The 26,858-nt window shown below is 38.7% G+C and overlaps 1 protein-coding gene and 1 non-coding gene across 3 annotated transcripts in view; both read right to left on the bottom strand.

Moving 5' to 3' along the window:
• POLA1 (DNA polymerase alpha 1, catalytic subunit) overlaps positions 1 to 26,858 on the bottom strand; it is a 202,237-nt gene that overhangs the window by 147,708 nt on the left and 27,671 nt on the right. For both annotated transcript variants that reach the window (XM_061453308.1, XM_061453307.1), the window contains exons 17-26: positions 26,156 to 26,217; positions 25,337 to 25,426; positions 23,382 to 23,498; positions 22,318 to 22,493; positions 21,731 to 21,860; positions 21,274 to 21,393; positions 20,042 to 20,138; positions 19,362 to 19,486; positions 17,378 to 17,527; positions 17,028 to 17,150 (exon numbers count right to left, since the gene is read on the bottom strand). In XM_061453308.1, the coding sequence (XP_061309292.1) occupies positions 17,028 to 17,150; positions 17,378 to 17,527; positions 19,362 to 19,486; positions 20,042 to 20,138; positions 21,274 to 21,393; positions 21,731 to 21,860; positions 22,318 to 22,493; positions 23,382 to 23,498; positions 25,337 to 25,426; positions 26,156 to 26,217 (1,190 nt within the window). The remainder of the gene's footprint in view (positions 1 to 17,027; positions 17,151 to 17,377; positions 17,528 to 19,361; positions 19,487 to 20,041; positions 20,139 to 21,273; positions 21,394 to 21,730; positions 21,861 to 22,317; positions 22,494 to 23,381; positions 23,499 to 25,336; positions 25,427 to 26,155; positions 26,218 to 26,858) is intronic.
• Positions 19,649 to 19,779, bottom strand: LOC133269827 (small Cajal body-specific RNA 24). Its single transcript, XR_009743572.1, has one exon. It is a non-coding gene; the product is annotated as a small Cajal body-specific RNA 24 (non-coding RNA).

Below are 26,858 nucleotides of genomic sequence, written 5' to 3'. Positions count from 1 at the left end.
CTCCTCCCTGGCTGAACACGTATGACTTCTTGTAACTATGCAGAATTACCTTTATCAAAGATACCCAATTCATTCAAATGCTACATAACTCATGTGTCACAAATTATAAGACTTCAGTGTGGCAAAAAAGTAAAGTGATTCCTTATTGATGTTCCCTTGTAACACATGGGCCATAATATCTTTTTAAACAGCCTCTACTTCAGGCCCATAACTTCAGGTTGAATGATGGCATGATTTTTAGAAGCAAGGCATATGATCCTGATTTAACACAAACAATAGGCAATCCACCACCACCACCTCTGTGCAACTTAAAAAAGAATGTACGCTGCCAGCTACAGCAACTCTGAATCTGCACCAACATACACAAGAAACTGATCACATAAGAGGACTTATACGACAGTGAGGAGGAAGAGATGAATTACGGATCCTGAGCCAAACCATACACACTAGGGACATCAGACATTTACAGAGTTTTGGTTCACAGCTCCTCTGACAGGCAATAGTCTCTGCCACAGCAGGAAACCTAAAGAACACAACTGCTTCAGGGAGCAAAATTGAAGCAGCCTGCAGTCTGCTGCATGGCAAAAAGGTCTACTAAAAACCCAAGTCTCAGTCATGAAGCCTGCACCCCTAAAAACACACATCATATAATCCTATTCATAAGGATACCTGGCTCCCTTTTAAATTAGTTGAAGTTGATTTTTTGCTTGGGTTTTTGGTTTGGTTTTTTTTTAACTTCACTGTCTATGACAATTTGAGAGAGATGTTTATTCTCCACTGAGCTCCAATTCCAGGGCCCCTTAGCTCTATTGCCTAAAATATAATTCATGTTACAAAGAAAACTTCTGGGGGAAAATGTATTTTGTTGGCTCAGAGGAGTATTGTCACGATGGCTGCTTGATTATTCCCTTGAGGTAGACAGACAAAGTAGGAGGCTTTATCATTATTCAAGCAGATGGGTTATTAGACACATGACACCAACAATTTTAGTAGACTCAAACATGGAAACTTGGTTTCAAAGCTGAAATATCAAAATGACTCTGCTGCTAAGGAACCCTCTATGTTATCAAATAGACACACTTGACAGATACCATTAGAAGCACCGCATCTACAGTACAATAATTTAACAAAGTATTCTTACTTTACCTTCCTTACTGAGAAGTGTAAAACAACTGAAACGGGCACTTAGGTTCCTCTCTTATCTTCACAGGTTGCATATAAATGAAGCTGCAGCGCCCTATGCTTCCACATTTATAAATCCTCACCTGAAGAGTACTGGTTATGAGACAGTCATGATGATACATGATTTTTTTTCCACACTCCTCTTTCTTTTATGCCATAGAATTACAATCTCAGCAGACTGTAGGAAAGAATTAAATGCTGCAATTGTAAATACAAAACATATGGGGGGGAGGGAGGGGAATCTCTAAACAGCAGGTCTAATAGGTCACATTAAAATACCCCCAAATTAAATCTCGCCTTCAGAACTATTCCTATAAAGTTCACCCCTGCATGTGCGTCAGTGTTTAAAGTCTGTATAATGTCTCTGCATAGTCCAGACTCTACCTTGTAAGGTGATACTACTCAAAAAGGGGAAAACTACTACAGCTACAAAGAACATCCACTGTAAAATTCCACAGGTGCTTCTAATAAAACATACTAAGCAGCCTACCATACAAAGTAGTTACCCACCCTCTTCACTTGAAACACGGTGACATCTTTAGAATTCATACCCGAGACACGTTCATCCACAAAGTACACTCCTGAATGTCAAATTTCCTCCCAGTCTCTACTTTAAGAATGTAAGTGACAGAAAGAGAAAATTTAGGAGATCTAGTGGTTAGGCTTTTTCATTCCTGGAAATGGGAGTTTCCTGGGATGCAATAAATACCTGACCTGCTGTGTCCAGTTCCTGAAAGATGGTCCTAAATAAAGATTTGCATGCTGGCTGTAAAGAGGGACTTAAAATAGTATCAGAACCTGGATCAAGACCCTTAAAATTATGGAGATTCAGCACCTGAACCTTGTCCTGATACCATTTTGGAGAGTGACCAACTGGAGGTGCATGCTGGCACTGCTCAGTCATACTGCTAATTCACAGCTTCACCATTGTAATTTTCCCTTTTTTCACTCATGAAAGTCATCTTTACTTGTAATAATTTCTGATGAAAGCCCTACCATCTTAAATATAACTTAGAACTTAAATTATTAAGTAGTAGTTAATAACACTTTATAATTACTAAATAATATTAATCCAGTGAATATATTACTTCTTCTATCAGACTGTATGTAGGCTGATACAAGCCACTGCATAGTACACCAGTGACATGCAACAGAGTAACAAATTTGGGGTTAAATTCCAATGGAGTCTAGCAATTCCCATGACTAAATTTTCAATCTTAACCAAATCAAAACTTCTGTTAAAAAGTTTAATGAATATGTATCCTAGGTATTTAGTCTATTCTAGGAAAATGAGAGATGACCTTCACTCTAATAGCAACTGGTTTATACTGTCCAGCTATGCATACAAAGGCATTCTGTGTTTGCTTTGATGGCTTGAACATGCCAGGGGTTGATGTCATTGATAGATTGTGGCTATTGACATTGCTATCATTCTCACACAAAAACTTTTATTAGCATAACAGAAGATCTGAAGGCATGCTATCCCACTTTCAGAAAATCTTCCCCATCTGCTGCTGGGTGACTGACCTATGTAGATCACCTTCCTTTGACTATTTGCTGGAATACAGCAGGCACTCAAAACTCCAGAGGAAGAGTCTGGCTGCATCTGTCCTGCAAGCAAGGCTATTGTTTATGAGATAATTACTCCGGCCTTGTTAACTTGCAGCAATAATCGGGAATGAAATCACCTAATAAGGCAAGTTACCTAGCAATACGGCACATTATAACAGCAGTGATTGCATATAAACTTTGAACCCTCTTTAGTGCCTATTGATTTCAAGAGCATTAGCACCAACAGTAAACGAATACGAAGCAGTTTTACTAATTAAAGCTTACCACGTAATAGGCTTGTAGCTTCAATTATCATTTTTCATGTTAGTCATTTGAAACAGTCATGATATGTACCAGCTGGAAAACAGTTAAGACAAGGCCTGCCGAGTCCCACAGCAATAGGTAAATGGACCAGGTTTCAAAACCATGTCCTGCGCTTTCCTAGGAAAAGTGCTAACTAAGCCTCATCAACAAGAGACAAACAGCAGATGGCAACAAATGTGCCAAGAGACATTTCATGCTCCAGGAAGAGTTCAGCACAAGGCATCAGCAAAAAAGGAGCAGAGTTGGAAGCACAGCTTCCACCGATCTTACCCAGCTGCTCTCATCTGTAGAAAAAAAAAGAAGGAAAAAAACCCAAATACAAAACCAAAATCCAGTCAAGCAATGATTTTTGCCCTAATGTGAAATGGTGAATGACAAAAGACACAAAACTGCAAAAAAAAGCCTCATACTCAAAAGCAGATAGCAAGTCTGTGATGTTCTTCATACAACACAAACTATTAATAGATTATTAACCACAGAGAGAGACACAGACAGTCAGTCACAAAACAGGCTTTCCTCAAGTTAAGATAGAAAAGGCCAGGGACAAACACTAAGTCAGTACTGATACATGATAATTGTGATAATCTACTACCATGCATGCCTTGCATGCTCTTCGAAGCAAAAAGGAGTTGCTTGGCTTATCAGGGAGGCACTCCCCTATTATACAGACCAGCTGAGCCAAAAGCTATGCAGTACTGTATGGAATAACAGAAGGATCATTTCTGGAATATCAAATAAATACCACTTCATACTGCATTACCATCCAGATCTCCTCTGGCACATCTATTCCATCTCCCACTTTAAGAAAAAAAAAGTGAAACAAGACTTATGCAGGGAAGGAAATAACTGACTTTAAATAAGCTAATATAATAAACATCAGACAACAAACATTTATTCCTACAGTGAAAATTAATTAAAAGGAAACTGGGACAGCTGCACAGTCCAGAATTGGCACTGATTTTCAGAGAAGGAATAGGATCCCTGGAACTATTACTAGATGGCTCAGGAATCCCTGGCAAAAAATCAAACAGTTTCTTAAAAAAAATTGCTGTAATTTAACACAGTATTTATGACAGAGCAGTGACACAAGCTTACACTCCAGGCTGAAAACTGAGAGACACAAACAAAAGCTGCAATTTCTTAATCTTCCCTTGGTCAGCAAGTCAGAAGCCCATCTTTCTGGAAAACAAGACCAACACTGAATGACTTGCTCATGTATGAAAGATGAGAGAGTTTCATAATTATTTTCTTTAAATATTTGAATAATTAAATCAAAGTTCAAGATCCACCACTGAAGTATCAGATGGTAAAAGGTCTGTATACTAAAAGACAGTGGAGGGAAAGGAGGGTTGCTTTTATTTGAATGAAGGAAAAAAAAATCATATTTGTTACGTTATTAAAATAAGCCAAGATGAGGACAGAATCTTCCACAAAAGTCTTATAAGAGCAATCAAAAATCATTGAGAATACCATTAGATCCCTATAAAGTACAGATATCTCCTAGGCATAGAAGGAATCGGTTTTATTAAGAAATTACTTGGAAGGAAGTGAAAGGAAAGCACCTATCCCTCTCCCCATAAGGCATCAACTGCAAATATTCAAAAATGAGCTGTAAAGCTGGTCTTAGAGAAATGCAGAAGTTGTATCTTACTGAAAAAAGATATCAAGGAACATTGGTCCAACTTACCAAACAGCATGTAAACTGGGAGGAAAATTTCATGTGTTAGCTTTTCCCGAAATTTTTTGAACCAGTGGGAAGTTTCCCACTGTAGGAGTGTCACAGCTAATTCAATTTTACATATACATATGTCAGCATAACACACTTTTCAAAAGTGGCAGCTTTTATAATCTTCTACCCTTGTATCCTGGGCTGCATCAAAAGGAGCATGACCAGCAGGTCGAAGGAGGCGATCCTGCCCCTTTACTCTGCTCTAGTGAGACCTCACCTGGAGTATTGTGTGCAGTTCTGGTGTCCTCAACATAAAAAGGACATGGAACTGTTGGAACAAGTCCAGAGAACGGCCATGAGGATGATCAGGGTACTGGAGCACCTCCTCTATGAAGATAGGCTGAGGAAGTTGGGGCTGTTCAGCCTGGAGAAGAGAAGGCTGCATGGAGACCTCATAGCAGCCTTCCAGTATCTGAAGGGGGCCTATAGGGATGCTGGGGAGGATCACTAGGGACTGTAGTGATAGGATAAGGGGTAACAGGTTCAAACTTAAACAGGGGAAGTTTAGATTGGATATAAGGAGAAAATTCTTTCCTGTTATGGTGGTGAGGCACTGGAATGGGTTGCCCAGGGAGGATGTGAATGCTCCACCCCTGGCAGTGTTCTAGACCAAGTTGGACGAGGCCTTGGGTGATATGATTTAGCGTAAGGTGTCCCTGCCCATGGCAGGGGGGTTGGAACTAGATGATCTTAAGGTCCTTTCCAACCCTAATTATTCTATGATTTTATGATTCAGCAAGACATTTTTATTCCAGGATGAAGTGTTTGAGTTCCCTAAATTCAGCCCAATCTTGTTACAAGTCAGAAGTATTGTTCTGTGATTTACATAAAAGCATTTCTACTGAACTAAGCAGCAACTGACTGATAGGGTAAATGGGTTCCAGATAACATTTAAATAGCTGTACTAATTACACCACACACACGGAGGTAGGAACATGATCCCTTACTCAAATCCTCACAGTAACCATCCAGAACATTAAAGGGGGGGGGGGGGGAATGGTGTGAGCCATAAGACAGTGTGTAAAGGAATGTAAAGAAAAACCAAAACATTCTGCACAAAGGAGATAATCTCAACTAATTAGACATCTCAGTGATGTCCTCACAATCTGTTAGAAGCCAGTAGTAGTCAGTAACTGCACAGATCTCCTCCAATCCTTTCACCAGGAAGGAATGTCAATTTCTAAATCATTAATGCTCTGTCATTCTGGAGCACAGCCAAGAATGTGGAACTTCAGGACACCTGTCAATCAACACATTCCTACTGGAGGCAGGCTCATCTTCTGTCTTCAAATCTATTAAAAATTAGTGATCACAAAAAGTAATCAGATCAAAACCCAAAAATTAAATTTAAAATTAAAATTAGAAATGGCTTCTTGAAGAGAACAGCATTAAAAAAAATAAAAAATCCAAACCCAGAACAACCTAAAGAGTTGTGTCTCTGCTGAAGTAACTATATACATACTTTGGAAGATGAACTACATGATGCAACAGACCTTTTTCCACCTCTAGCATCTGTGGTATGCAGCAGTATGTGTCAAAACTACTGGCCACCCGATGGACAATTGTGTATAAGAGTCAAATCTAAAGCTTTTCTCTAATCAAAGCTTTCTGCAGGGGTTCTCAGTCTAAGTAGAGGCTTCTCATTGATTTTTCTTTAGCTCCAGGATGACTACTTTTAACTCTAAGTTGAAAAATATGAAGTTATGTATTGAACCAAAAATCCCAGGTACAATACATACATATTAAAACATCAAGGCAGAGGAGCTATTATGATTTAAAGAAACCAATAGATTTTTGAGAAAATGCAAGAATGGTATTTGCCTAGGTTAATAGACACTGCTGATGAGTTCTGAACAAGATGGGGAGGAGAAAGGAGAGAAATTAAGGAGGTCACATGAATACCAAAACATCAGCTGTCACTAATTTATATCTGAGTTGTTGAAAAACCAAAGGGTACAGCCAAGGAAGTTCTAAATTCAACAAGTAAAGTTCTAACCAGAGCAAAACCAAGAGGAAGGCTGCAATACACTGGAGCACAGGGTTGAGACATCCCTGTGGTTTAGTGGCAGCCTTCCACGTGCCAATTCCAAATTACAGTACAATAAAGCCTTTGACAGTTTGATACCCCAGTAAAATTACAAGCATCAAGGAAGAATGAAGTTAACACTAAAAACACTCTTTGCACTGAAGTCAGAGAAAATAGAAAAACTACAGTATGCCAACTGTGGTATTGCCTCATAGAATGAGGCTGCACACAAAACAATTCAGAATATCAAACTGAAGGGCGAAACAGCCCATGAGTAGAGTGATTTCTTTATTACAGTGATGGTTAATGGCCATAAACTAAAACACAAGAAGTTTCACTTCAACTTCCTTACACTGAGGGTGACAAGAGCACTGGAAAACACTGCCCAGGGATGTTGTGGGGTCTCCCTATCTGGAGACATTCAAAAACTGCCTGAACACGTTCCTGTGTAACCTGCTGTAGGTGGCCTTGCTCTGGCAGGGGGGGCTCAACTAGGTGATCCCAAGAGGTCCTTTCCAACCCTAACAGCTCTGTGATTCTGTTATCCTTCTCCCTGGCAACTGTTCCGCAGATTCACTTTCCCTGGATAAAAAAAGTAGTTGTACCTTGAGATCTTCTATATCTCTACCACAGAAACTGTTCACTCGGGAAACTTGATGCTGAGCTTCATCTAAGCAGATAAACTTTATCAAAGCAGATTATTACACAGTCTTGCTTTTCTGATAACTTCAAATGATTTAAACTCACCAATTTCTGGTCTGTTTCATGAACAAGGCAAGTAATTAGAAAGAAAGCATTAACTTAACAAGGCATGATCAATCCAAGATGAATCACCCATGCAACTGCTTGGCTATGGCTGGCTGTTCCTATCTCAGCAGGAACCAGGAATCACCATTCACAAAGGCTATGTGTCACAAGAGTGCCTTTTCCTTTCTTTCTTTTTTTCCTTTTCTTTTTTCCTTAAACCAGGGCTTACCAACCATCATTATCCAAATTTTGAAAGTTTCTCCAGTCTCATGTAATCACTAAGACCAGAACAAGCTCACATAGAAACAACTGCTAGGGACTAATCTTTATATTAAGGTTAAAATGACATTCCAACACTCCCTGTTTCTGATGAACACTGCTCGATGAGCACTGTGTTTCAGTGACACAAGTCAGACCCACTTCCCACTCCCAACAACCTAAAAATCTACTCCTTGCTCTATAAAGTCTGTCAGTTAGAACACATGCAAAGATAAAATAATAAACATGAAAGGTAAAGCCAACTAGATTTGGGGTTTTATTAATTTATTTTTTTTTTACTAATCCAGGTAAAATAGGATTTTATGGAGCAACTGATCCTAGTAGTTCAAATCAGCAAATGCACAGAGTATCAAATTGCAGGGCAGATATCAACCTATATAATTTAATCGTACTCCCTGAAATCTTACCCAGTGAGTTAGCTTTAGGCTACACCTTTTATCAAAAGACAATGCTACCACCAGCAACATCTCCTGCATTATATTATGTATGAACACTAGAAGGAAAGCAAACAGAAAGAGCAAGTGTAAGTTTTCACATGCCTTTTGATCACCTATGACACTCTAAAACTTGGAGAGATTTACTTCATCCTCCTTTGACAATGCCCTTTTACTATGAAGGAAGTCTGAACAAACTAGCTTATAGTATAAGCCTGACTTACAGATTTCCTTGCTTCTAACGTTGCTTGTTTACATAAACAGATCTGCATTAAGCATGCCCCAGCTCATTGAACTACATCTACTTCTCAAGAATTCTTTGTCCCAAGCAGAATTCTTGATGTTGTCCATCAAGATCTCCTAAATATCCTTACAAGGTATTGTACCTGCAGCAGTAGAGACAGTACACCTTCTGCAGATAAATAGAGGTCTTGCACAAACTGTTTCATCTGTCTCCTAAGTATATTTTGACGCTAAAAATAGCATAAGCTGTTCATGCACCTCTGCTAAATTAAGCCAATGAATCTTGGCACAGGCCCAGTGAAAAGACATACACGCAAGAGACCACATGACCTGATCTATACAACAAAACCTGTATTTGAAGTACTCAAAGAAAAGATCTTTTTCTTTTGAAACCAAACAGCCTCGCAAGACAAGTATCACTGTTGAAATGTCTTCATCCTTCTACTTTTCTGCACTTCAAATGACAGGTTGCTACTCTTGCATCTGTTGGTTCTAGCTGACTTTGATGATAAATCTGAGTGTGAATTAAAGGAACTTCTAAACTGATGCTCATAATTTTGATTATGTCATCATCTCTGGACATCATCTAACTCAACCTACTGCCTAAGACAGGGCTTGACCTGCCTGGCTCAAGACTGCGAATCACTGGGAAGAGACTGGCTTCTTCCTGATAGCCCCCACCAGGTTGTTGAAGACCACAGTTAATTCCATCCTTTTTTCCCCAGACTCAAGAAACCCAGCTCTCAGCCTCTTGCTATATGTCAGAGTAGGTTCATCATCACCCTTAAATCATTACCTGAAAATAACAGATCTAGTAGGCTCCAGTGAGTATTCATCCAAGAAGATAAGGAATACATCACATAATTGCAGACGGAGAAAAAGCTTCTAACACAGTCTGTTGTGCAACAGCGAGCTTTTGCACAGTGGGCAACATTCCCAGGAAATACATGAGAATTCTTGATTATGAGATCAAGGTGTCACATCTTTGAAGGACAGTATGAATATTTATGTGCTCCTCTATCTCCCTTTTATGAGGCACCCTACACCGGTATCTAAAGAAGAGAACCATGGCAGGATCTCTGTCTGATGAATCCTATAATCCCTACAGTAGTCTAGACAGAATTAAAGGATTTCTTCAGCTATTCTGAAGCCAAAGCATGGCAAACTTTGGGGGTTGCAGGAATAAGGTGCATTCCCCAGTGTTTCACTGCACACCCGAGAATTTTTCCTGTTAACACTGGACATGGAAAGACATTTCTACTCTCCTAATCCTGAGGTAACAGCCCTCTACCTAACACATATGACTTCTGCAAAGGAATGTACTGCTGTATTTTGGATACAGAGAATGAGCTAGAGACCTTGCTCTTTAAGGTCTCCCAGTACACTGTTTTTTCAGTTTTACCACAATTTTGGGTTTGAAGTATCTTGTTCTTAGCTGGTCAGCCAGGTTAAGATAAGGCTCTGTCCTGGGCTATTCCTGCTTCAGGTAAAGGCAAACCCACTCGTGGGATTGCTTTTGCTCAGGGACCTGGATATACTTGGTGGGTAATGCGGGAAGATGGGGAAGTCCGATGTATACCTCAAGGGGATTTGATTTTAGGGGAAAACAGCCAATGAACTTAATTGTATGCTGTTGTCTGCTGTGTAATACTTTTATAGCCCATCAACTAGATGTCTTCAGGTCACCAGTGACTAGCCCTGACTTCCCTCCAACCATCATCCCAACAGAGAATGAACTTTGATAGAACCAGACGAGTTCTGCAGTAAAGGAACGATCAGCATCATCAGGCAACGATCCAATACTGCACACAGCCTTTCCTGCCCTGAAAGATTGTTACAACAGATGGAACCCAACATCATGGACTGAATGGACTCAGCAGCATTATAGGGATTGGTTCATGCACTAAGAAAATGATCTCTGTCTCTCAGTCTGTGTGTATATATGGATGTATATATATGGGAGAGCGATGGTGTATTGAAAATGTGGGACCTGAGCATGATGTGAATAGTATGGAATAAGGGGTGGATACTGTCCTGGGTTTAGCAGTAGCAGTCAATTTTTTCTCCTTCTTGGTAGCTGGTGCAGCGCTGTGTTTTGACTTTCAGCCTGGGAACAGTGCTGATAACACCGATGTTTTCAGTTGTCGCTAAGTAATGTTTACCCTGACCAAGGACTTTGTGAGGCTCATGCTCTGCCAGGGAGGAGGGGAAGCCTTGAGGAAGCAGAGACAGGACACCTGACCCAAGCTAGCCAAAGAGGTATTCCATACCACAGCACGTCATGCCTGGGGGGGTTGGGGGGGGGGGGGGGGGAGTTACCCGCAAGGACATGGGGTCTTCCGGGTCATACTCGTTTCTTGACGGGTGGTATTGTATTCTCTTCCCTTGTTATTTTCTCTTATCGTTGTTATTGGTGGTAGCGGTGGTGATTTGTGTTGTTCATTGGTTGCTGGACTGTTCTTGTCTCAACCCATGGGAGTTGCATTCTTTCAATTCTCCTCCCCATCCCTCTGTAAGCGGGGAAGGGGAGAGCCCCCAGGGGGGGGACGCGGGCCTCGACTGCTTCCAGCCCGGCACCACTCACTGGGAGTGAGTGAACAAGCTGCCTGGCTAGGTTTAAACCTCGACAGGCTCAAGCAAAATCTGTCTTTTAGCAAGCCAGGAATGAACTACAAGAAAAAAGCCCACAAAAGTACAGAAGAAAGAGAACAACCAGCAAACAAAACCCCACATGTGTTTGTCCTATTAACACTAACCCTACAGTTTCACAGTTGGGTGTGAGCTGCAAAAAGGCTGGTCATGCCTGACCCCCTACATCTCACTCTAGGTCTACCCCACTTTCCAACCTCCTCCTCTCTGCCAGCTCCAAGAGCATGCAGTCAGTCACTGAGTCACTGATCCAAAAGAAATCAATTTGGGTTTCCTCAAGAGCTAGTTTTCAGCTCAGATCTCCAAGCTGATCCAACTCACCACGGGGCCATGCAATTGCTGTAACTCCTCCATGGGAACCAGTAGTCAGAAACTGAGAGGCACCACACCTCTCATGATAGTACAGTCTTAAAATAAGCAGTCTCAAAAAAGGTCTCAAGGTCTCTCTATTCACCTGACTTGCTGTACAATCAATCTGAAGCTGATCAATCTTCCTAATATTGGATGAATATTCAGTGAACAGCCATTAAATAAAACCTTTGCCCAGTGGGGAAAAAAAAACAAACACACCCAAAATAAAATGAATTTTTTTTTTCCCCTCCAGATTAATTTCCTCCTCACCCAAAATATTCTGGCCTTTATTCTTAATTGAAATGTTTCATTTCCTCTCCTTGGAGATGCAAAAGTCTGTATCAGACCAGATGTCATCTCATGCACTCGACTAACAATAATAATATTTAATTTCAACGAATGTTAAGATGTTCCGTAATTTTTATACTACTTGGTACTCAGTTCACATCTTCGGTTTGTAAGCAGCCTCTCCTTTGAAATGTCTAACTCGCTTTGGATATTAGCATGCAGAATAACATACATAGCTTTTTCACTGGCTCGCAATTGCATACATAATGATAAATTTAACAACACTGACAACTGGTTTGACCCCAATGGTTTCCATTTAGGGACACTGTAACAATTTAGCACTATCTCTCGTAAGATCTCAGTTTGCCATTTTTATATTTAAAAGCAATTACGCAACTCTTTAGCCTAGCCTTTTGCCATCAAGTTCGATGCCTCCCAAAAATGTTATATTGATGTTGTATTCCCTGTTTAAATATAGACAACATGCATATATTAAGACTTTAGAAAGCTCCTTTCCCTCTTTTAACAATCCCTTCTCTCCTGTACTACAACATGGAAGGAAGGAGGAGTCTGGCTACTGCCCCATTCACATGACAACTCTTGTAGACTTAAGCAGATGATGACCAATTTCCCTGGATGGAAAGCTAACAAAAAAAAAAACCAACAACAACAACAACAAAAAAAAATAAAGAGATGCCTGGATTTCTTTACAGAAGACAACCACAACAGGTGGCCATTAACCTGCTTACCTACCCTTAATTTTTTTTAAATAAGCTCATCTTTCTTCACTTCATCTTTCTCCTCCCTCATCCATTCTTTTCCTAGGCTGCAGCAATAACATGCTTTTATTCTTTCCTTTTGACTGCCAGGGCCTTAAACTAATTATTAATTGAGAATGTATCTAAAGGATCTGAATGAGAAAGTTGGAATTAACCCAACTACCTCTTTCCCACTTTTATTTTGCATACTCTAACACTAGATCTACCTGTTAGTACTGCTAAAAGCAGCAAATGCATTATTTTCCTTTCAAAGGCAAGTTTTCTAGCTGTTTGGACAAAAATACGTAACAATGAAAAACAACGTGGAACAAAGCAAGTACTTGGAAAAGACCTCGGCTTTGAGTGACAGCCATTAGCAACCAAGCTGCCTACAGATAAAATTCTCTCAACAACTTCGCTGTCCTGCAGGAAAATCCTGCAGCAGAGGGCATCCTACGTTTGGGAAATCAGACAACTGACACTTCATCAAAAGACTTGTCCTTTAAAGAGGGTAGAAAGGCATGACCTTACACTGCCTGCTAGTGCAGAGCTGGCTGGTTGTACAACACCGACTCATCTTGTTTCCAGTTGCTAAATTACATTAAAGGACAGCTAAAAATATATTAAATATTTTCCTATTACTTTTCCATGCAAGCAACTGCTGTAGTGACAACAAGAGCGATGTCCAGGCAAAAGCTTAGTAACGCAGAGAGGTGGGGGGAGGTCCAGAAATCCTTTTAACGCGTTCCAGATCAATAATGTAACATTAGGACTGCAAATGCAGATATAATTTTAACTGTTGTAAGAAAAAGAACTGATGCATTTCTAATGATCAAAACAGGAAAACTTTTACAGTTCCCAAAAAGGTCAAACAGATCTGAGCTGTAGTTTTACCTCACTCCCACCCCAAATTTTTGCCCTTTTTTTCTTCCAAAATACAGTAAAATTTAGCCAGTCTACACGAGATACACAACACACTACATCCTGACATCTTGATACCGATATGCCCCATCTTCCCTGCTAGAAGTTACCCACAAAAAAAAACCAAAACAAAACAAGGAAGACCCGTTTGAAACACCTGACTATCAACGTTTAAAACACTTTGTGACAAAAATGAAAGCCTTAATTGATTAATGATCTCAAGGTCTCTATCGCCATCTAGTGAAAACTCACTCCCATTACTACACTGTCCACGTAAATTTCACCTCGTTCACTGGAATGACTCACACTAACCTCTCTACTGGATCCAGCCTACATATGGCCAGAGTTGTAAGGCTTTGCTTCATTTCTATTGAGTGTCTTAAGGTAAATAAAGGTCAAGCATCAGCTCATCTCTCGCCAAGGCTGACTGAAGAGAACTGAACTCTTACAGGTTACACTCTTGTCATGGCACTATGATCAAGCTTTTTTATAAACGGCATTTCCACATCACACATGTTCACTTCCTTTTGATGGCACATGTAGTAAGTTACACACTAGTCCAGCTATAAAAGTTTTTAACATGACCGTGTGTAATTACAAGAACTTTTAGTCACCATAAGGAACCCCATGGCAGCTCCACTACTTCTAGTACATTGACATTGCCAACCACAGAGAATTTACAGTGCACACAGCACTCAGCATCAGACACTTGCAGTACTCAGTCTTCCTACAGGTTCAGTGAAAAGGTCTTTAGTACACGCAGTCAGAAGGCAGCAATTTACACATGTCATCAAAACTCATTCTCTCTCAGCTGTGTTAAAACTTAAGAACTTCAACTTGAAATATGTATTTCCCACTTACAATTATTCTGCTAAGACTTGTGATTGAACTGTAATTGTATTAGTGCAAATATTAAGTTCAGTTTTCAATCCACATAGTATTTTTCCCACTTAGACATCTATAAGAAGCCTACCTGCGCTTGTTCAGGTATCCTCCAGAACAATAAACAAAATAATACATTTTTAAGAAGTATCAATTACCACTAGAAAAGGCCATTTAAATTTAGATGAATAACATCCTTCCATAATAGGTCTTTTTTAATTAACCTTTTTGTATAAAGAACCAAAATCTCCCAATACTTAACGTTCACCTCTTTCGTATCAGCATTTATAGTAAGACGAAACCTATGAACAGAAAGAATAATATAAAATTTTATAGTAGACTAAACATTTCAACATAAAACCCCCAGAACCCTAAGAAGTCTTCTTGTGTCATCTTTTATGGTAAAAACAACTATTCAAGAAATAAGGAATAAAGCTGTATCTGTTTACTAACTACCTACCTAAAACCCCAAGTTTTCAGAACAGAGCATATACAGTGTATTTCATAAGAATCTGTCATACTTACATAGAAGCACTAAACTACAGCTCATCCTGAAAAATTACCAAATTTTCAAAAAGTTTGTTATCTCCACAGTATCCAGAGTAATGAATACTAATCTACCTCAAAGAATGGGGGAAAAAAGATACAGTTTTAGCTCTACAGGAGGAGCTGCACTGCACCAAAGAGGCCTACCAAAGACAGTAGTGCCCCACCGAGCTCAGCTCTAGTGCTGCCAGATGCAGACTTGCTCCCACAGACTTTCATTGGCATCTCTCTGTTGTGCTCCCAGCAGCCCCATTTCAAGGGGAACTTTAGACCTGCACTGGGTAAAAGACACTTTCAGGCAACACTGTGCCACAGCATTAAGTTTTTCTCAAAACTCAGAGCAGCTACAAAACTGGAGATTCAAATGTGCACAAAGGCTTGGCAGAAGCAAGCTCAGGTCTAGCACCACCAGAACTGGAGAGGCAAGAAATCCCTTCCAACCAAAAATTAACTATGTAAGAGAAAGTGTCTCAAAGTGCTCCCTATCCCATCCTGTACCACCTATTTAGGATCTTCCCATTCCACCACCTCTTTGGAACATAACACAGGAACACCAAAATTTCATGCACCATTATCTCATAACAGATAACTGAGAATAAACTGTATGTGAAATAAAAAGTACTGTGTCGTCCCCCCCAAACGGAGGCCAAAAGCTCAAGCACCCATACAATACCAAGTTTGTATGTGACAGCTGCTCTGTATGACTAATGGAGATCATAAAACCCCCAAAAAGTCAAATTCATGACTTGTAAAAAACTGCTAGAAAAGACAGAATCATACAATTGTTAGGGTTGGAAGAGACCCTAGGATCATCTAGCTCCAACCCCCTGCCATGGGCAGGGCACCTCACACTAGACCATGTTGCCCAACGCTCTGTCCAACCTGGCCTTGAACACTGCCTTGAACACATAAAGCTATGATACTCAGCTGCTTTTCATATCAACCTTGTAGACAAATCAGAATTTTACAAGCAACACCAACAAAAAAACACAGTACTTCCTTAAAAGAAGCATCAACTTCTGAATTCACACCAATGAACAGCACATTTACAGTTATCACACCTGAGAATTATTTCCTAGTGTGTAAGGCTAACATCCTGGTGACATAAACTGGGAGGATATCAAACACAGGGCTGTCTCTAGAGACCTGTTTAGACAGAATGACTTTTAAAAACAGAGATGTGCTATCAGAAACAAAATGCCCCTATGCACATCAGCTGGGGGCTGTAAATGGACCTTCAGCACACTGGTAGTTTATAGCTGGGAAAGCTGTGACCTCACATCACAGGAAGTGCCTCTAGACACAGACATGAACTCATTCATCTCCCTGCTCAATTAAAAGGCTGACCAGCCATCCTGTCACATCTGCTCTTGGCACCTTTGCAAATTCCTGCCTGATATTCTCTTCTATAAAAAATTAATATGAAGCATAATGAAAAATTGTGTTTTAAAACACCGTATCAGTGGCACATTTTGGATCTTTAATGATTACTTTTCCCACTAGGACCAAACTGATGTGATCCACATTCAGCTGCCATGCTAACCAAAAGCAAGAGTAGTTTTACCTATAGAGTTAACAGCAACTCTTAAAATCTGGCCTCTTGAGGCTAATGCAAAGCTTCACTTTAAGGAACAGTTTCTGAAAATAAGACCCTGATATACAATTCATTGTCATCACGTGATTAATTAGCCCTGTTATAAACTTCAGTGTTTCAGGAACTCAGCATACCAGTGCACAGGACAGTCTGGCCAAAGACAATCTCATCCAAAGCTGAAGCATACCACCAAATCAAAGACTGACCCATCAAGCAGAACTGGAAATTCATAGAAAATGTTAAAGTGGCCTTGATTTTTCTTGTCACCATCATTTGGTCCATTAAAACTAAGCAGTTCAATGCAAAACATGGTTCTAGCTAAAGCCTCAACTTGTACTTTGAGACATCCTTTTCTAGACATCAGCTTCATTTTTTACAACTTCTGCAGTAAAAAAAAAGATACAGAAACGGTTCTGAAAGGAAAAGTAGTTTCAAAACCAGGACCCTCCCCCTATTCAATTAAAAAGTAGATGGCTTAAATTCACCTTTTTTGCATGTGTCTATAACCTGTTTAATGACTTACCTCTCTCCCTTTATGTGTCACCAAAGCAGCCAAAGGCTTGGCATAGAATCTGCTGTAGGAAAATCCCAGGCAGCCATACATACTGTTAGCAGTGAGTTTCAAAGCTTTCTGTCTTATATCATACTGAAACGAAACATAACCAGCAAAAATGATACAGCCACAGCCAACACAGAACAGAACTTAATGTTCACAATTACATTCACAGCTTTTTATATAGTCTGCAGCAATGATGGGCTACAAGTAAAGCACATTACAATCACTGCTCCCTACTAATCATCCCTATTCTGCAAGGCTGATCAGGGCACTTAAAGGGAATGGGAGGAAAATCAAAGGAGTTCTCTAAAACACACCTGTAAATAAAGGTCAGGATTTAAATCTGGCTGTTTCATTAACTGCTTAACTTGACGCCTTCTCTCCACCAGTTTCTTGATTTCTTTAGGCAAAATTCCCATTTCCAGAGATGGGTCCGGAAGCTCTGGAATTTCCTCCTCTTCTTCAACCTGTCAAAGGATCACCAGTGTTTATCATTTGTTTGCTTGAAGATTAGATTTTAATGTGTTAAGTGAAAAGCTTGGGGGAAAACACACAAACAAATCCACACAGGCTGTATCTATTCCCTCAAACACCCAAAGCATAACTTAGAACAACCATGAGAGGTTTTCTGCAGTGTTTAAATATATAAATTAGTCCCTGCTAGGGGACTGGGACTAAGCTTGTCTCTGGGAGAAAGCCAAGACAGGCGGGGACCAGTACCAGGAAGATGTATTTGTTTTTTTAATGCATGTGTGTACTTTTTATATATACTATATATGTGTATACATATAAAAAAACAGATAAATAAAGCACACACATTCTCTACTCTGAGGCATATATAGATAGATACGAAAATTAAAGAAAAGCACACACACAAGCAATTCCTTCCATGATGAAAATAAAACCATATCCTTTTTTTTTATTATCACATAAGTATTTTTGATGTTCAGAACTGTAAAATGGAGTGCATGTTCTGTGGAACTGATACTCTGAATAAGATACCTGGCCAAAGAGAAATCAATGTTAACAACAGAATGAAAACTCCACCCAAGCAACTCTTGATTATTGCAAAACAACCACCTAGCAGAAAGCACACTTTCTTCTTTCTAGCATAACTGAACAGAATCCTTGGTCAGGAAAATTGGAAAGAAACTTCAAGCACCATGAAAGAGACAGAAACATACCATGAAAGGGCAACAGAGACACTATGAGGTTGGAAAATTTAGTAAGACAGTCTGGGAAGACCCACAACAAGAAATGCCACCAAAACCCAGCAAAATATCATTCCATGATAAAAATCAAAATGAGCTGCTTCAGTCTGAAGCACACCTAAGAAAGCAGGGTCAATCCACCAAGAGTTTGGAGAAACTTACTAACAGAGTTCCACATACTTTTTTCCTCATTTCTGCTATGGTACTGATATGTCAGTCCTTATGGGACTAAAACTATGTCCCATAACTACATATGCACAACATACTAATTCCAACCTGTGAACTGATACCAGTTAAAGCCTTAGGTTTAACCTTTAGACCTGACCAACTCACTGCTTCAGTTTACAGTGCAGCTCCAGCAACAACTGTGCCAGCACAGCTGATGAAATGAGAATAAGCAGCCAATGAGAATAAGCAGCCATGGATAAGCCATGGCCAACACAGCTGCTGAAAAATCAGTACATGGAACTACACCTTCAGGAGTTTTTTCAGTTATGCTTAATATAGTTTAATGCTGTACTAAACAGCTGGTCCCACAGTTGACATAGTCATAGTATCACCCCTTAACACACACCCTCAAGACACATACAGAGTTTTCCTGACGTCTGATCAGGGTTGAGCTCAAATTGCATTCTTTCCCCCAGGCAGAAACGTAAGATTTGCATCAGGTATGTTTACATGGATTCTGTGGCACCTTAACTTTGCGAAGCCACTACCAAGTTAGGATGTAATTGGTCAATGGTCTCAGAAATAGCTAGGATGACCCACGGCTGGAAAGGGCCAACAGCCTCACTACAAATATTGTTTCATGAGGACAGCAAGATTTTACTTAGATGGGAGAGAACTTACCAAGATTCTGTAAAAGTATTACTGAAAGGAAGATGACAGACATATAATATTCAAAAAGTCCCAAAACAAAATTTACTGTGATACATCTTAAAAAGAATCACTTTTTTTTTAATATGCAAGAGGGAAAAAAAGCCCACAACATTTAACAGTGAAAGAAAACAGTTTCTTGCAAAGCTGATACACAGAAAACACGCTGAACCTAAGACAGTGTAACTTAAGTCACAAGTTAAAACACACAAACCTCTGCCTTTTTCTGCGCTTCTGATGACAGTCGCTGCACTGTGGTAAAGCAGATGTTGAACTCCTGGATAATTGATGGGTACAAGCTGTTGAAGTCGAGAAGCAAAATAAACTTGTCATAAAAACCTAAAACAGAGTTTAAAACAAAAAGTCATAATTACTCAGCCTCCCTAAGGACTTCATCCAACTCTACAATTAATATTTAAGTGATAGTAATATATTGTACCACATTCCAGTATTTAAATCCCTTAAAGCAGCTGTTGAGATGCAGCAATACCCATTATAAAAAGCTGTCAGAAGTGGAACGATCCAACCCCATTAACTCACCAGAGTTGAACAGATAGCTTCTGTGTTACTATAGGACACTTGTACAGTTTTCCCCACATAGAGGAGAAACTGAAAGAAAACTTATGTGTCCATCAAAAAATCATACACAGATACACAAACCTAATTCCCTGCACGACCTTCGCACAAAAAGTTAAGGAAAAACTGTCCCAAGAATAAGTAATTCCACAATCAATGTTGGGAATTTTCTTTCATGCAACAATCCCCTCCCCAGCCCCCTGCCCCAAGCCACCACACCAAACTCCCTTAAGATACACAGATTACCCATTGCAATCTCTCTGTGTTAATATAACCTACCTGCCTCTAACTTCATAGAAGAAAATTGCCACATCTTACCGACTTTGGGATCCAAGACTAAGCCCCCAGCATATGCTGCTTTCTTTTTCCCTATCTTTGATTTATTCTGATCGTCAATATCTTCATCTTCATCCACCTACATTTGGCATTTAAAAAAGTCATTATCTAGTCTCTAAGATTTCTATACTTTGAAGGAGTCATTTTTGGCAAATATGAAATTGGGAGCCAGTGGATAGAATTACTTTTAAAATACATGCAAAACACGGTGTTTCCATTATGATCATTATTAAAGTTCTCTACATGTCGACACAGCATTAAAACCAACTCCTACAGGAACAAACTGCTACCAAGAGATTACAAAGACCCTAAGGAATTGTCATAATTCAACACTGCACTAGTATGCATTTTGTGGCTGGCTATGAAAGCCAACACTAGGGAAAAAATCAGCTCATGATCCAAAGGAAATACTATTGACCAGCTAAAATGTAGGCTTTGGAAATACAATGGCTGGGCTTTAATAAACCAAATAAAACCCTCATTTAACCCTAAAGAGTATTCTGCTATTCATTTTGTTGCAGTAAGAATTTTTCTCCTACTTGTTCAATACTATTCTGAATCATTTAAAATTCCAGCACTGCTTTGATATAGCAAAACAATCAACAGAATTTACTGGTTTGGAATTTGCCATTGAACTTACTTAAAAGCAAAATATAGCGAAATACAAACAGATTCTCAAATTTTAATTTGTTTACTAACAAACTTACAGATATTTCTGTAGATATTATTTACACTGGTATTATCCAAGGAAATTAAATATATTTTTTAATGCCTTTTATGTATTTTACCCACATTCTCAAATCACCCACTGTACAAATTATACTCAAAATACTGTTCATCAGCAAAATAACTGTAGGGTGTATGTGCACCCATTAAGCAACAGACTCAACCTTCTGCATTGTTTCCCTGTGCAGACAAGTACGCAGCTTATTTCAATTTTAAACTAAAAGAGCACCTGAGTTTCCACAGATCCGTGACACAATGGAAAAGATGTTATGCTGTCCCTTTAAACCATGTATTTCTCCATTATCAACTCAACAAAAAAAAAAAAAAATTGAATTAATCATAAGCTGTACCATTAAGTTTTAGGTGATACCCAACATGTTTGGGTTTTCCCTGCTCTCACAAAACAGTAATATGCAAAAAGAAGAATGTTTGGGGTTTTTTTTTTTCTTTTTAATAAAAATTCTTAGGAAGAGAAAAACTGGACCCACCAGGTTCTTCAGAGGCTTTTTAAACACTTGTTTGTCTGGCACTATGTAGTCCTTTTCGTGAAATGCATGAAGCAGCAAGAACTCGTTACGTTCAGATCGTCCACCCATCATTGTCCTCGACTATAGAGAGAGGTGGAAAAAGAATTCAAAGCAAAGCATAGAAAATACTCTCATACAGAAATAGACTAAGGAATGTCCTTCAACTATGTTTAAGCTCACCCAGCATTACCACTATTCTGTATCATCACCATGCACAAAACTCAAATATGACATGTTTAAGGAAGTTTTGCATTATTACTTAACTAGAACATCGAAATCAAACTCATCACAGCAAAAAACTTACAGCATCATGTATTCTCAGTTAGCGTTCAGAAGTTAAAACTAGTAAATCAAACACAGAAAACATGGAACTTCTTTGTGGGATAATGGAGAGGGTCAGAAAGTAATAAAAATGTACCATAACATTTCCAGATATATTTGTTATTTGAAGAGCCAGTGGCAGAACATTCAGCTCACACATGATCTGCAGAATGAACCTAGCATCTGTCCAGGTGTTTTCCAGCATAAACATTAAGCGAGGAGAATCACTGAGAAAAGAAGAGGGAAGGCATAGTAAAGCAAAATCAGCCTCCTTCGTCAAAGCTTCGGCCTACATGCTGTATGAAACATCTAGCACACTATTGTGTGGTATCTAGCACACTAGTGTTGAATTATATAGCATCTTTAAATTTTGGAAAACAAACAAAAACCCACACAATAACAAAACAAACCTTTCAAAAAAACCCAACAAACCCAAAACTCATGCCTGTAGATCCTATTAGTGTATATAAACCAATGCTCCCACAAATCAATTTGCTTTGCACATAATAAGCCACCAGTCACAAGTAGTTTGAAGCATTATAAACTACTGTTATTTTACTTTTCAAACACCAATACGCTAAATCAGCATCTCCATATTCAAATAAACAAGCATGACATTGTATAGTGTGAAACTCACTCCTCTACTTTCCTGCAAAGAATTAAAACCACAAATCAACAACATACCTGTACATATTCCAAATTTCCTCTGGTAGAATTGTTACCCTCTCTTTTTTCAAGATCTGATGAACTAGTTCAGACAAATGGTAACTTTTGCAACGAATTAATTCTTTAGCAGAAATTTCTACATCACAGATCATTCGACCGCAGGCAGCATTCCTTTCAGCAAACCCTCCTCGACCCTTAACCATAACACACAAGGAGAGAAAAACCCAAACAAAATGAAACATACAAACATTAGTGAAAAATATCTATCCAAAATAGAAGCTTATAGGATTCAGTCAAGTCAGTTGGTGTCCTGGGTCCAGCAGCATTAAATATTCTAAAACTTTAATTTCTCTACTAAACACGGCTAATACTCAAGCTTTATAACTGCGCCCTAATAATGGTACCTTTCAGTATATATGGATATTAAGCAGTAGTTATTTAACTATCATTACTAGTTAGACCTTAATTCTTAAACCACCATGCATTTTTTTTTTTCATAATTAAATAGTCTCAACAAGAACATGTGTTTGGATTTTGGTTTTTCTCCAAGCATATTTTTTGTACTAACAGGAGGGCAAAAAAAGTCATAGAACAAATCATGCACAGATACTCATCTTGGCCTCTAGGAAGGACAGGAACAGGCCAGAATCTGACCACGTTCAGCACTTCCAACACTCCAAGCCTCATGCATTGTCCTCTGAATAAATACATACTAAGAATTATGGAATTATTAACTCAGCAGGTCTCTATGGAATGATTCACCTATCAATCCAAATTACATTTTCTCATTTTACAGTTGCAGCAAAGGCTGTTACAGTAAAGACTATTGCAATTAATTTGTCATTATCATCATCTAGTTCAGATACGTAAACTAAATTAGCCTAACTTGAAAATCAGTTTAGCCTATTACTATAATAAAAGTCGTATAAACATTCATCATTTCTGATCCAGGACACGTGAAATTCAGCATGACCAGCAGTCAAAATACATCAGTGCCACATTCACAATTCCTCAGCAAAATTAATTTAGTTTTAATCACATGCAACATAAAGGGGTTTGAAAGAATTGAGCAGTCTTATTACCCCAAGCTTTGGCATATTAGACCTCCTCAGTCGACCTATCTTGGACCAGTGAGGGACTTTGCACACATTAATTCTTTGAAGCAGCACTTCCAGATCAAATCCATAAATATTATGACCCTTGCAGCAGAAAAAATAACAAAAAAAGGTTACAACAAATGCAAATCGAAAGACTTACTTTCCCACACTCAGTAGCCTTTGCCCTTCGTGATTTTTCCAACTAATTGATGGCATTATCTCTCTCATAGAAAGCACTTTTTTAGAAGAACATTCATCAACAGTACTCATTAGTCTTAACACTAACAATGCTGTTCAGAACACCAAAATCAGCTGTGTAACTGGGTTACAGCACACACAATTGAGATTTATGCTTTGATAAGACAGATTAGGATTTAAAGCTTTTTAGAAAAAAATAAACCAAAACACAACAAACAACATTATCTATATAACATATAAATTTAGCTACGAGTTTTCTTCAATGAAAGCCTCAATATTGACATTAAAATGGTGTAATTTTTTCCTTTGATACAACAGGCATAGCTGTTAAATCTGGATAGGAAGATATTGCAACCATTTACATATCACAGAAGCATAGAATGGTTTGGGTTGGAAAGGACCTTAAGATCATCTAGTTCCAACCCCCCTGCCATGGGCAGGGGCACCTTCCACTAGACCAGGTTGCTCAAGGCCTCATCCAGTCTGGCCTTGAACACTGCCAAGGATGGAGCATTCACAACTTCTCTGGGCAACTTGTTTCAGTACCTCACCAGCCTCAGAGTGAAGAATTTCTTCCCATCAAAGTACTCCAGCAATATTTGCAAAGTTTAAACAATTCTGAAGATACTGATGACACTGGTCTGTAACCTCAACTGTAAACAAAATCCTACAAAGAATCAGAATCATAGAATGAGCCTACATGGGCCAGTCAGTCCATGCAGACTGCATGTCAGACCTGCAGTCAGGAACTGCAGGCTCACTGTATCAGATACACCTGTGTAGTGTAATGCTGTACTATAGAAGAAGCTCCCTGAAATCATCAGCGGCATTACAGCCATAGCTGCAATGATATAGCTTGCTTTTCGACAGCACTAAATAAACCAGGTGCAAACTAAACTGCACTAACACAGCTCTGCTGGTTTTAGCATCAGAGGTCTCATACCCCTACTACTGGCATTTTCAATTTAAAACTACTGGCTGCAGTGTTTCGCCTCATTCCTTCTCACAACCACCAGGAAGCTGAGCCCACAGGACAAATACCAGATTCCAGCCACAGTGAGCTGAAAAACGTCAAGAACCTGACTGCTCATTCCACCCTATTCCCACCACTTAATTATTTGTATTTACCTACAGAAGAGTAACAAGTTGCACATAACCAACCTCAGATCTATAACCAATTCTAAATTGTCTCCAAAATTTCATTAATGGAATGACTGTCCATTAATTTAACAAAAATGAGTAATTATAATAAACCCTCAGCTGCCAATACAGTAGAAAACATTATAGTTATTACAAAACTGCTAAGATCCTGTGGATTTATACAGGTTATCATTTTGATTTACAACATAAAACACAATCTAAAAGTAACACAAATTATATGAGCATCTGAACTGAAACAGACTCTTAAGTATACCAAGAGCTCCAATTTTTCTAGAAAATCACAAGGGTTTTTTTGTCATGTTTTGCCTTGAGTAATGAAAAAAAATATTTGTTTTATATACACTGGAAATACTGCCTATTTCAGGTATTATGGGAAATAATAGGATGTATAAAATCCTGTGAGGGGAAAATTCTGTATCACCTTTGTATCAAAATATACCTGCTGTCTTATAAGCAAATTCAGTTCATAAGGCAGTCTAAGATAAACATTAAAAAATTATAAGGGGACAAAAGGAAAACAATAAAGCTGACCAGCTGACACTGTGCTTTAATTTAACTGACAAAGTCTCAGATCTACTCACCACAACAACATCTGGGTCAATTTTGTGAATCTTTGCAAGGAAAAATCCCAGCAGTGTTCTCTCTGTTGCAGCAATTTCTATTTTAGCATTCTAAAAGAAACAAGAGAACACCTGATTTCAATGACCCAATAAGCTTAAAATGGAAACATCTCCTTTCCCCTACTTGTTACTAGACAATAATAAAGCACCACAGAGTTTTCCCTTTCCTTCTGTAATTCAAGGAATTTTGTTCGCACTCCCACAGACATAGAAAGCTTTACTCAGAGGCTTTTTTTCCATTTTGCTTTTGTATGCAGGTGTCTAGTGATATTTTAAGAATCAAGCACACCAGGAATATGCTCCATGTGCATCCTCCACTCACATGCTTAAGAGCATACAGAAAGAGGAAAACAAAAATAGGTTACTTTATTATTCTGTCAGCAATCCCAGTACCCTTTAGAATGTCTTCTGAATTCTGACAGACTTTACTCTCCAAGGAAAGAAGAAACAAACTTCCCCAGTTTACTATGAGCATACAGTCAGGTATAATGAAAAGAAATGACAATTTTAGCCTCTTTGCAAAGCCTTTCCAGTTCTTTTGTCTAACACTCCATCTATTTTATGACCATGGGTAGAAGCAATACTGAACCACACAGACACACCCCTCTGCTTTTACAAGCAGCACAGAATGAATACCTGAATTTAGGTCTGCAGGGTGGAAAACTAATGAAATGATCATACCATTCCTTTGAATATTTCTCTTACATAATATACCCAAAGCAACATGAAGTTCATATTTTAAAAGGAAATGCAATCAGAAGGCTAACAAAATGAACCTACCTTCCTTTTGATAACTTCTTTGAAGTCATAAGGAAAAATGCAATCAGTTGGTTTGGAAACAACTGCAAAAGAAGTTACATTTGTTCTTACATACAAATCCTTAATTATACCTTCCCCATAAGCATTCATTCACAAAACAGGGAGTTAAGGAAAACTAACCTCTAATTCTAAAATGCTAGCCTTATGTGAATATTTGTTTTAAAAACTGATTAATAAAGCATTAAACAACTGTAATAATTCATAATTATGAATTCATAATTAATAATAACTACGGCCCTCCGCTTCCAAAGAACATGTTCTCACAAGGATTCAGCACTCTTTCAACTGAGTTCTGAATCTCAAGGTTTAGCTGATCTTAATAAACTTGTTTATAAATAAATATGACTTGTTTACTTTTAAAATTCTGTTCAGAAGATCTAAAAATAACTAAGTGGCAGTAAATCAATGGTCGAAGTAATCCAAGAGAACCCATGATGACGTAAAACCAATAAAAATGATAGGGAACTGCATAGAGCAGGTTACTTCATCTTGAAGATTTCTTTCAATAAAGTCTTCAACAAAATGTCAGTAACCAGGGAAGTTAAAAACGGGGAGAAAAGCCTGCTTGGGAAGTGAAACTTTGCTATTTACTTATGTCGTGGTTTAAACATCGGCTTCACCAACACTGTTCTCAAACTAGAAGTCAAAACACAGCACTGCACCA

The sequence above is a fragment of the Pezoporus flaviventris genome, unplaced genomic scaffold, assembly GCF_033815535.1.
Source record: "Pezoporus flaviventris isolate CSIRO_AGI_PZ_B2104156 unplaced genomic scaffold, CSIRO_AGI_Pfla_v1 ptg000015l, whole genome shotgun sequence".
Taxonomy (NCBI): Eukaryota; Metazoa; Chordata; class Aves; order Psittaciformes; family Psittacidae; genus Pezoporus; species Pezoporus flaviventris.
The sequence above is the reverse complement of the archived record's forward strand: the minus strand, read 5'-3'. Positions and strand labels throughout refer to the sequence as shown.